The sequence below is a fragment of the Oreochromis aureus genome, linkage group 6 (genome assembly GCF_013358895.1).
Source record: "Oreochromis aureus strain Israel breed Guangdong linkage group 6, ZZ_aureus, whole genome shotgun sequence".
Classification (NCBI taxonomy): domain Eukaryota; kingdom Metazoa; phylum Chordata; class Actinopteri; order Cichliformes; family Cichlidae; genus Oreochromis; species Oreochromis aureus.
The window spans coordinates 24,137,777-24,149,184 of NC_052947.1; the positions used below are offsets into that span (position 1 = coordinate 24,137,777).

The 11,408-nt window shown below is 40.3% G+C and overlaps 1 protein-coding gene across 1 annotated transcript; it reads right to left on the bottom strand.

Moving 5' to 3' along the window:
* Positions 1-102: 102 nt before the first annotated feature.
* smc2 (structural maintenance of chromosomes 2) lies at positions 103-9,906 on the bottom strand. The gene is made up of 25 exons (XM_039613596.1): positions 9,579-9,906; positions 8,862-9,011; positions 8,624-8,746; positions 8,494-8,532; positions 8,298-8,408; positions 8,160-8,204; positions 7,807-8,040; positions 7,456-7,605; positions 7,123-7,356; positions 6,769-6,928; positions 6,531-6,648; positions 5,524-5,662; positions 5,312-5,431; positions 4,953-5,157; positions 4,660-4,795; positions 4,264-4,388; positions 3,976-4,169; positions 3,668-3,811; positions 2,687-2,761; positions 2,367-2,486; positions 2,042-2,242; positions 1,830-1,946; positions 917-1,077; positions 682-829; positions 103-540 (listed from the first exon to the last, which is right to left on the bottom strand). Exons 1-25 carry the CDS (start codon positions 9,744-9,746, stop codon positions 364-366), a joined length of 3,594 nt encoding a protein of 1,197 aa, XP_039469530.1. The 5' UTR covers positions 9,747-9,906; the 3' UTR covers positions 103-363.
* Between the last annotated feature and the right edge of the window lie 1,502 nt (positions 9,907-11,408).

Genomic DNA, 11,408 nt, shown 5'->3' on the forward strand with positions numbered 1-11,408 from the left:
TGCCCTTTTCTATCACATACTACTCAATATGGTTGAGTAACAAATTGAAGTGATTATGTACTCCCTCCCTTCGATGGGAGAGCTTATGAGACCAGACAAAAATGCATTTATTGCTTTATTTACTAAAATATAAACCACATAAATCAGATGACAGGAAGCAAGGGAACATGAACCACAAAAGAGACAGGATAAATAAGGACAGTTCAGACAAAATAAAGCTCGTTATTGTTTGAAATGCAAAGATGTAAACAAAGAAAGAAGAACACATGGCATGAAAGACAACTCTTATTAACCGATACCTCCTTAGATTATGTTACAAGGTTTTTAGATGACATAATGTGTGATGAAATTTCAGTGCAATGATTAGCTGATGAGCTGCTTGCTCCTCTTCTCTTTCTGTGACGGCTTTTCTTGGATTTTCTTGGGGTCGCTCTGGCTGAGCGCGGTCCGCGTCACTGTGGACATGCCGTCGACAAACTTCGTCTTGAATAGGACGTTGGCGTTTGTGAACATGCCGTCCTTAAGTGACACGACCACAAACTGCAAAGACAATAAAAATTGCAAGGTGTGGAAAAACTTTACCCATTAACTTGGTTTAAAAGAGGAATAATGGTTTATGGTACTTCACGGCAGGAAGTGTCTTCTGCGCAATAAAGTGAAAACCTTCATGCTTTAACTTACCTGAGAGTGTCTAAAATGCGTCCGCAGCATCTGTCCAATATTTTGTGTGTGAGACAGATCCAGAGCAGCGTCCACCTCATCTAAGATGTAGATGGGAGCGGGTTTGAACAGCAGCATGGCCAGGATGAGAGACAGGGCCACCAGTGATCTGAAAACAGACACACAACTTATTTACAGTATTGTTTAGGTGCAATCGAAGTGACACTAAAAGGCCATACTGAATGATGTTACTCACCTTTGCCCACCACTGAGCTCTGTGAGATTCTCCTTCCAGGTGTTACCCAAGGCCACTTTGAACTCGAGGCCCTCCAGGACACCGCCGCCCTGCGGAGGAGCCAGCTTTGCTGTGGCTCCTGGCAACAGGGTGGAGAAGATGGAGCCAAAGTCCTTGTTTACCTACAGTGAGAGATAATGGGCAATAAATTAATTTAAATTAATTATTCTAAAGTTAAACAAAAAAGGAACACAACCAAAAGCCAGCATCTGACATGCCACAACTACAGGATACTGAGGATAATAATAATGATAATTAAAACAAACAAAGAAAACTACACCAACAACAACAAGACAGGAAGGAGGTAATGATCTACGTGTCATGTGGAGGCCAGAAAAAGAAACTAAGAAGTGCAGGTGACTCCTGTACAAAAGGCAGCCAACCTGCTTTCTTCTTAATGGCCACCAGGGGGCAAAACCTAAGGCATCAAACAGATGTTCAGTCCTATAGAAGCCTAGAAGTTTCCTGATGTGATTCTTGGCTCAGTCACCCGTTTTGGATCAGACTGAATAAAATGTTAGGATGACTAAATATACAAAAATGACTTGAGTGTAAGAAAGGAGGATTACCTAACATATGTACGGTTTCACTGTCTGACTCAATTTTAAAGATGGGGGTAGTGATACTCTTCATACAGCCTATGATCCTAACACCTTTTTATATTCATAGTGACTGAAACCTATTAGAGAAAGAAGCAGAAGTGGCTGCTGCACAAAATAAGTCCTGTTCACTGGCATTACTGATTTATACCATCCACAGATATTAGATTTATTGAAAATCCTGCAATGGTTTAAAATTTAAAACAAAGCAAGTTGACAATAAAAATATACAAGTAAAGGAGAAAAAAATAAATAAAAGGTGCTCAGAAGTTTACCTTCTGCCATGCCAAGTTAAGAGCCTCGTTTTTCTTTTGGTCCAGCTCCTCAATGGTCTGCAAAATCTTTGCTTTGTCATTCTCCACAATCCTCTTCTTCTTCATCAGATCATTGTACTGCAGAAGGGAATGAAGTTACATGGAGGAACAGATAGTAGCTGAGGCCTTTGAGTTACAAATGTACTTTTTCGTCCCTCCCCCTCCCTCCTCACCCTTTCCTCTGCCTCGTTCAGCATGTTCATGGCCCTCTTGTTAACGTTCCTCTCTAGCTTGCTGGTGGTCTCCTCCAGCTTCTTGAGCCGCTGGCCTGCTTCACGCGGGTTGTTGGTCTTGAAATCATAAGAAGTGTTCGGCTGACCGAAAAAGTGGCGCTCTGAATTGATCCAGTCATGCTCCTCCAGCATCCGAGTCACCTGAGAGATGGAAACATGTTTATGATGCTCAAGGCATACGAGATGAGATGAAACTCACTCCAATCTTCTGGATCAAGTGTTACTGCAGTGGGAGGACTGTGGGCTAATGAGAGTTTACGTGTACCTTGTCAGCAGCATCCTGGCTGTCTTTGCGGTGTTTGCTGATGTTATGCTCCAGCTCCTTGATCTTCAGCTGGACCTCATTGTTTTGTTCTCTGAGCTTATTGGCCTCAGTGGACTTTGTCTGGAGCGTTGAGATGGATAGACAATTCAGTTAATCAGTCATATCTGAAAGTTCTAAGCAGTTGTGAAGCTCTCAGTGCTGAGGAGTGTGAAATGCTTTAAAGTATTTCAGTCAGAAACTGAAACTGTTGCAGTTACAACAACAATCCTCCTGTGGAGGGCTTGTAACATTATATAATATATATGTGTAACAGTATTTACCTTGAGCTCTTTGTCTTGTGCCACAATCACTTCCTTCTGTTTGACCAGCTCCTCATGGGCTTTACGCACTGCCTCCTACATTACAACAGAAAAAATAAATAAACAAATAAAAAATTAGGAAAGTATTTGGGTACTTAAATTTATAAACATCACATTAGATGGTGTGTTTTTTTTTTTGTTTTTTTAAATAGAAAGATGGCACATCCTCAGCCAAATGATCCACAAGAAGAGTACAACACTACAATTCATAATGAGGACCAAAACAACTACGTGGAAACCCTCTAACAGCCTCGTTAAAGTTGCAAAATGCTTGTATTTGCTTGTACTGCTGGGGCATGGAACTTTTTTTAATATTAATTATTAAATTATTTAAGCAGGTAATCATTTTCAAATCAACATCTCTTTTTCAACAGAGACCTGTGTACAAAAAACATATTGAGACAGACAACCACATAATAAAACTGCACACATGAGCAGTTGTAGATAAAAAAAAATTTAACAGCATCAAAATTTGGGTTATTTTTGTAGCTCGTTCTATTTACAGGCAGCTAAATATTTGAAACCAGTTATTCTTCCAAGTTCAGGGAGGTACAGCTAATATTAATGTGTTCTGTGACCTGACACAAATTCAATCAAGAAGTGGGGGAAGCAGGCGGTTTTTGAAGTGGAGCTCTTGTCAACTCCCTAGAAAGAACCAGCACACTTTTACTTATAAGATCTGAGTTAGTAATCGACTGGGATTCTTAAGAGCTTAACAAAAGAAGGGAAGTCCAGTTGCCCCCTTTTTTCAAGTTCTTAAGACTGTCATGACCTGGATGACTGAGAACCCACGCAGACAAATTGATTGTGATAAATTGTAACACTTTTTAAGTTCACATGAACGAGTTCCACCCCTGGAGTGGAGCAGTAATAAACTCATCTAAGTCTATTTGCCAAAAGCCTTCTGGGAGCTACTCTGCACGTTCAAAATGGCCCAAATACCTTGTTTTGGGATACAGTGCAAGCCATGCTGTCGATCTGCTCCTGGATAGCCTTCATCGCCTCATCTACAGCCTGAATCTGCTGCTCATAGCCAGCCTGCTCCCTCTGCAGCTCCTCCAGCTCCAGGGCCACTGCATCAGCCTCCTGCAAACATGAGCAAAGCAAGAGTTAAAAAAAATAAAAAATAAAAATAAAAAGCAAAACAAAACAGACCCACACACACCAGCTGACAAAAATTCTGGCTAAAAATAAAAATATGTTATTGTATATTATAGTAATTATTCAAAGCAGTCAAAAGTTCATTTAACCTGCTGCTTCTGCTTCAGCTTCTTGTTGAAGGCATCGGCTTTGGCCTTGGCTGTATTGAGTTTCTGCTGGGCAGCTTTCAGCTCCTTCTCCCTCTCAGCTTCAGCATTCTTCATCTTGTTCTCCAGCACCTTGTATTTCTCTTCAGCCCGCTTTTGCACCTCTTTAGTAACACGCAACGTCTCCTCACTCTCCTCTGGATTAACAAACAGCGCATTTGATCAAGTTAGAAAACACAAAATGCAGACTGGACATTTTTTTCTTGCCCCACGTATTTTGATTTCTCTGACCAATTGCTTTGCGCAGCCTCTCAAGCTCCTCTTGCTGCTGGTGGAAGGAGCTCTGCTGCACCTTGGCCTGCAGAATCTGTTCTTCCTCCACCTTCAGTTCATACTGCTGCTTCAGCTGACGGTACCTAAAAAAAGAGAGAGAGAGAGAGAGAGAGAGAGAGAGAGAGAGAGAGAGAGAGAGAGAAGTGTGGTGAAAAGAACAAGGAAATGTACTGGGTAGGTGCTGGCAGCTACATCACAGTGTGTTTCTGTTGTGTTTTTTTCCACTGCTTTTAAATACTAAATGGCGTTGTGGTGCATCAAGTCTTAAAAACGAGGCTTTTAAGAGTTTTGCTGTAAACATACATGTGAACAGTTAAAACATGGGCATATTTTTTTGTGTTTGCATGTGCATACTTCTCAGCGGTTCCCTTCAGGCTGGCTAGTTGCCGTTCAGTATCCTGAAGTTGGGCCTCCTTTTCATTCAGGTTGTCCTGAACCTCCTTCACCTCCTTCAGGCTGGACAGAACTGATGCAGACTGGGAACGAGCACCTGAGAGGGGAAAAAAGCCAGTTTACTTTTTGAGTGCTTGAGTGAGTTAAAATAAAACCATTTCTGCAGGTATAACGTTCAAAATGATCATAAAACAGTTGCAACAAAATCCAATAAGTAACACATGACAGAGCACACGTGTCCTCCTTGCTCTCACCTCCACTCAGAGTTCCCTGTGGGTCAAAGATGTCCCCACCGAGTGTGACTGTCTTGGTCATCACCTGCTTATCAAAAGCCACTTTTTTGGCATTGTCCAGAGTGTCGCAAACCAGTGTGGCGCCGAACACATACTCCATGGCTTTACGTAGGTCAGACTCATAGCCAACTAAGGACAGAGCTGTGTGAACATTGTCCACTCCAACCTGGATGAAGATAAGACAGAAAGAAGGCAAAAAGAGTCAATGGTAAGTTTCAGTAAACAGGGGGAGAAAAAAAAAAAAAAAAAAAAAAAAATCAGTGCACTTTTCCAACTTCTCCAAAGATTTTCAAACCCAAACACTCAGAAGATTCTCTCACCAGGCTCTTGGCAGCATTGATCACTCTGTCATTAAGTGTCTTAGCAGAGATCTTGTTCAGGGGAATGATGGTGTACCTTCGCTGGAGCTCTCCCTTCTCTAGCAACTTTTTGCCTGTCACCTACAAAAAACCAAAATCAATAACTCCAGTTATGCTGTCCCACTGATCTGCAAATGAAAATAAATAAATAAATAAAAAACACACACGCCTACCTCTGTGTCAACAACAATGTTATAAAGCCGTCCTCCTGCCACGACCTCCAGTGCTGTTGAGTAGGAGATGTCGCTGACTGTGATCAGGTTAGCTAGAAGCCCCTTCACTTTGCTCCGGTCCCATCCTCGCTCAGGGTCCCTAAAGAAAGGGAAAAAACAACAACATTAACACACCAGAGTTCATTAAGTAGTGTTCACTCCCTCTGAAAACATTAATCTCTAACGACTTTTTTTAAAATCCCATTTTCAAGCATTGGCCAAACAAAATATGTTTTAAAAGTCTATGAGATAAGTTTAACAAAGAAATCTGACGATGATATCAATTACCAGAGGTGCCTTGAAAATTACAATTCCCAAAGATATTCTCAGGTTGCTAAGAGATTATTGAAATACATATTTCTTATAATCTTTTGATTTTTGACATAGCATCTGGTTCCTACTTTTCAAAAAAGATTTGTTTGTTTATTCTCATAAATGTCATTTTGGGCTTTATTGGGGATTTATCCTTCAGTGGGAAATTTACGCTGTAGCATTATCATAACTGCAAAACACTTTGAAACCCTACGACCCAGAAATGTAACCACATGTTTTTTGCCGCACACCAGAACTATTATCATTGGAGTTCAGTACTGTTGGGGAGAGAAGAGAAAAAATGAAACAACAACAACTGAGGGAGTGAAGACCCAGGAGAGAAAAAATGTCTTAGCTTGTGTCCTCTGGCATCCCATAAAAACCCATACATATCTGCCATCATATCAATATATTAACAAATAGCTAAGACTCCTCTTCACAGGTACAATACAACAAACAAAGTTAAAGGTGAGGGAACTGTCAGCCAAGTGTGCAAAGGAATGCAAGTTTATTAAAAAAAAATAAATTAATAAACTTACACACCTCTACATTTTTAACATGAAATCGTTTCTCAATACTACTTCTTTTATCAGAAAATCATTAAATGTCTTTATAAAATTATACGTAATATAATGTGATGAGATCTGAGTTCTTACTTGTAGTCAAAGCGCAGGTTGGGGAAACGTGACATGAGACGCTCATGGGTCTCTTTAAGTTTAGCGATCTCTCTGGACAGCTGCCTTCTTTTTTCCAGCAGACTTTCTTCCTTCCCATCTGCAGAAGGACATAAAAAAACCTCCTGTCAGTACACAGGTTTATACAGAAAAGGCATCTCATACGTGACTGCAGGTGACTCCAGTTTAATCAAATACATAAATAATCATGAATTAGTACCTTCGTAGTTGAGCTTGGCTAGCTCAGCCTCTAGTTTCTCCCTGCTGTTTTTGACAGCTTTCAGAGTGTCCTGGTCTTTTTTGTAGCCACTGTCCATCTTTTTCACCTCTGCTTGTTTGGTCTTCAGCTCAGCCTGGGCATGCTTAAGCGTCATTTGGGCCTGAGCATAAATAAGGAAGAAAAAAGAAATTGTTGGAAATTCATGATAAAATAAAGAACCCAGGGAATAAGGTCAGTGAAAAAAAATGTTTTCCAGTCACAGAAGCATATACGTGTAATCAGCCTTCTGCAAAAATATTTATTCTTAAAGCAAGACTCTGACTCTAAAGACATCTGTCCGTCTGCTTTCGTCACCTGCTTGGCCTCTGTATCTGCTTTGCTCATGTCATTCTTGCAGGCCATCATCTGGCCTGCGAGTGTGGCTTCCTCTCCATCCTCATTGGTAGAAAGACCTGCAGACACAGCTTTGAAATGCTGTTCAGCTGCTTCAAGGGCAGCGCTGTCATTCTTTCCTTCCTCCTGCAGAGCCTGAAGCTGCTTGGTCAACACAGAAACCTCTTTTTCCTTCACCACAAGCATTTTCTTGTCCTGTGGATGAAGGAAAACAACAGTTTGAATAAATGATTCAGATGTACAGATTACCCTTGTTTGCAAGTCATAGAATAACACGATTTATCAGTCTGTTACCTCCTCCATGTTCTTTACAAGCTCCTTCCTCTTCTTGGTTTCATCTTTGAGATTTGATTTTTTTAAGTCAAGTGCACTCTGAGCTTTGGCATCCACACGCTGAACATCAGCTAGAGCCTCCTCAAGGGACTTTAATACTCCATTTACTTCCTACAGACGAGCAGATTGATATGGATTACTTTGCTGCAGTTCGATTAAAACATACAAAGAATGGACCTATAGCATACAAATTATTTTAAAGACTTCAACAAAGGTATTGCAAAATCTGCCCACTATTATATAAAAATTCAAATTGTGATAAAAATTTTTAAATTACTCTTATCGCTCCCTTTCTTCCCCAGTGTAAAGTACCTGGTCTTTTTTCTTTTGCAGCTCCTGAATCTGGGCTGTGAGCTCCTGGACTTTGCTCTCGTTCTCTGCCATGCTAGCTTGCATCTTGGCGATGTTGTCCTGCATCACTTTTAGATTCTCTGCTGACTTCAGCTTGGTCTCCTCCGCACACACAAACAGCCAGGCCACATACAGCCGCGACAAGTGCTGGATCTCACGCATCAGCTTCTGGTATTCCAGGTATGATGATCGTTCCTGCGGACAGAGGAAGGTTCAGAAATGGATATTACAACAGTAAAAACAAAAAGAACACAGGCTTCACAGGTTGAACCTGTGGAGAGAGATAGTCAGTTCAAATCTTAATGCCAAACTACCTCCTGCAGTTTCTGCATGGTTGGAGTGATTTCCTCATCCAAAATCTGTAAGAGCAAACAAAATAAATGGTTTGCTTCAGCAGCAGTTTGCTGACAAACAAGTATAGATAGTGATATAGTCAGAGTGACTTAACATACAGTCTGAATCTCCTTCAGCTTGGCCTCTTTCTTCTCGATGGTCTTCTGAGCGCTAATCTTTTTACATTCATACATCCTGGTACCTGCTGCTTCCTCGATCATGGCAAGGATCTGAAAGAATAAAAGTATTCAATATTAGAAGTCCTAAGAAGGGAGGGAAATATGGTCCTCCTAATGGGCAACGTGTTTGTCTTACCTCTGGTGGTTTCATATTCAGAACTTTGGTAATCCTCCCCTAATGTATTAAAACAAAAGGAAAATCTATGAATGGGGTGACAGATCATATCTATTCACAACCACAACTACACAGCTGACACAAGACTGACCTGCATGATGAGGAAATGTGGGTTGTTGACATTAAGACCAACAGAGCAGAATAAGTCCTGCACTCGGGTGTTGTTGGCATTGACTCCATTGATGAGATACTTGTTCCTGCCACCAATTACCACCTTTAAAAAAAAAAAAAAAAAAAAAAAAAAAAAAAAAAAAGTATATCCGTGTTAATACAAGCACTGCATAATAACCCTAAAGCCAGAGACTTTCCTCCTTTATTTCTTTCCCCACCTGTCTCGTAACAGTGATCTCATCATGTGTTTCAAACCCCAGAGGACTCTGGCTTTTGTTGGAGTTGTCAAAGGTAATGGACACAGTGGCCTTTGTGATGCCACCCTGTCCGTTCTTGTACACCAAGTCCTGGAGGTTGGAGGCTCGCACCTGTCAGATGAGATGAAACAAAAAGGGATGCAAGTTTTGAATGAGAAACAACTACACATGCTTCTTACTTAGTTAACCTCAGTTCAGAGTCACTGCAGCTTCGTATTTTTCAACAGTTGTTCTTCATATTTTGTTTCTCACTTTTGTGGCAGTTCAGTTTGACCTGAGTCAGTTTTCAGAAAGGATATGCTTATTTTATTTTATTATTTTTTGTCACTTGCTATGAGAGAACCATATTGTTATAAACAAATCGTGACGGCTATTTACTTCCAGTCACGAAGCGACCGCAGTCTCAAAGTGTCGATGCCTCCTTATGCTTACTCTATTGACAGCTTCTACGAAACTAAAACTAGATGTATTTCTTGTATTCATACTTCATTTTATTTTAAATTTGTTTCGCAAAATACAGTAGTTTTAAGCACTATAACAATTTGTGACTTTCGCTTGTTGCTGATAGGAATACAACCACTGCCAAACTCTACAAAAACTCTAAGTAATCAAATATAAACAACTGTAACACTGGATTTGATAGCTTTTAAGCTAGCTTACGCACAACAGCACACTTACATGGGTGAGATTTGAAATACCCAAAAGGAAACATATCGAGTCCAAAATATTGGACTTGCCGCTGCCGTTCAGTCCTGTGATGGCGTTGAAGAGTGGGTCAAAGCCGTTGATCTCCGTCCTTTGCGCGTAGGACTTGAATCCTTCGATAATAATAGACTTGATGTACATTTTTCGAGTTTCGTCTCTCCGCTGATTCCGGAGGCAAGATTTGTTATAGCCAAGTGACAAACCACCACCTTAAACGGAAAGCATCAAATATTAGCCCCGTGTTTACAGCTGACAACTGGGAAACTGCTTCTTCTCTCCTCTAACTTGAATTTTGGCGGCAGGCGTGCAGACCCTGAGCCTCGAGTGCGTGCGTCCGTTGTGTGCCGGAAACAAAACAAAGAAAACTTACTACATGAAAAATATGCAGACACACAACAAGTATATTATAATGATGAAATTTTAAAATAAATAAACGTCAATGTAAAATCAAAGAAACGACGATTCTTAAATATTTATTGCGACATATATTTATTTTCGTCAGGCAACTTCTAAGGCAACTAAAACTCTTAGACGTGTGTGTTGGCGCCACCTGTAGTAGATACGAATATGAAGTACAAGTGCATTAGTAAAATCGTCCGGAGTCAACCTGTCCGGTCGAGAAAATACTGCATTATACTAAAAATAGTTTTAGTTAATAAAGATAATTTAATGACGCTAGATATTAAATATTTCTTTATATAAAATCCGAAATATTAAATGAAATTGAAAAACCTGTCACTTAGAAGCGCTATGAGGCTGCTCTCCCGCTTGGGATTTAGAGAAATCGGTGGTATGACTGTTAAATAACGAAAAGTAGCTCCTCTCGCTAAAAGCATTGACTAGAAGTTATAGCCTTGAATTCAAATACTAATTATTCCCACAGTTATTTAACCTATGTAACCTATTGTGCAAAAGTCTTGACCCACCCCTAATTTCTTTATCTTTTGCTTCCAAGCAGCCAGAACTTCTTGTAATTGTAATATAATGCCAAAGATAACACAGTTGAACAGGGATGAAGTAATATTTTCTGATTTACCTATTAGCTGAAAACTTTGCACGTCTTGGCATGGTGTGTAGTGTGTGTGTGTGTATATATATATACACACACATATGTGTGTGTGTGTGTGTGTGTGTGTGTGTGTGTGTGTGTGTGTGTGTGTGTGTGTGCGTCTGCAGCACATCTGAAAATAATGTCCTAAAGAAATACTGTTTGAAGAAGAAGGTCTGGCTGAGACCTCAGAGATATCTGGCTGAACCCTCATCAGAAATGGTCTCAGTGGAGGGGTGAATTTCAAGAAGCAATTCTTAAGGAAGGAAAACGGGGAGAAAATGCTGAGGTATGCTAAATTACATAAGAACTGTACTGAAAATCAGTGGTAAGAGGTCTTATGAAGTGATGAAACCAATTTTTTTTAAATCATTGTTAATATGTAGAGAAGAAGTCAGGAAAAAGGTACAACAGCGTGTACAGCCATCTGTAAAACACCGTACAGACTCTGTCATGGTTGGGACTACAATTCAGCCAGTGGTGTTGGGATCATGTCAAAATGAATGGAATTATTAACACAGAAAAGTTCCATAAGAGTTTGATCCACCACGCAGGCATCTTGAAAGCATCTGATTTGTAGGGGCTTCAGCATGACAGTCATTTCAAACACACTGCCAATGCACTAAAAGCATATCTGGATAGAAAAACATACAGTGGAACACTATCAGCTATGGAGCGACCTCCCTAGAGTCTGGCCCTCAACATTATTGAAGCAGTGTGGAATCGTCTTGACAGAGAATGGAAGAAAAGGCAGC

Excerpts from the sequence above, each read along its gene's own strand:
- smc2 (XM_039613596.1), bottom strand. The coding sequence starts at position 9,746 with ATGTACATCAAGTCTATTATTATCGAAGGATTCAAGTCCTACGCGCAA. Across the intron at positions 4,796-4,952 it reads ACAGGGAACTCTGAGTGGAG|GTGCTCGTTCCCAGTCTGCA; the intron begins GTGAGAGCAAGG and ends TTCCCCTCTCAG. Across the intron at positions 2,487-2,686 it reads CACAAGACAAAGAGCTCAAG|ACAAAGTCCACTGAGGCCAA; the intron begins GTAAATACTGTT and ends TCAACGCTCCAG.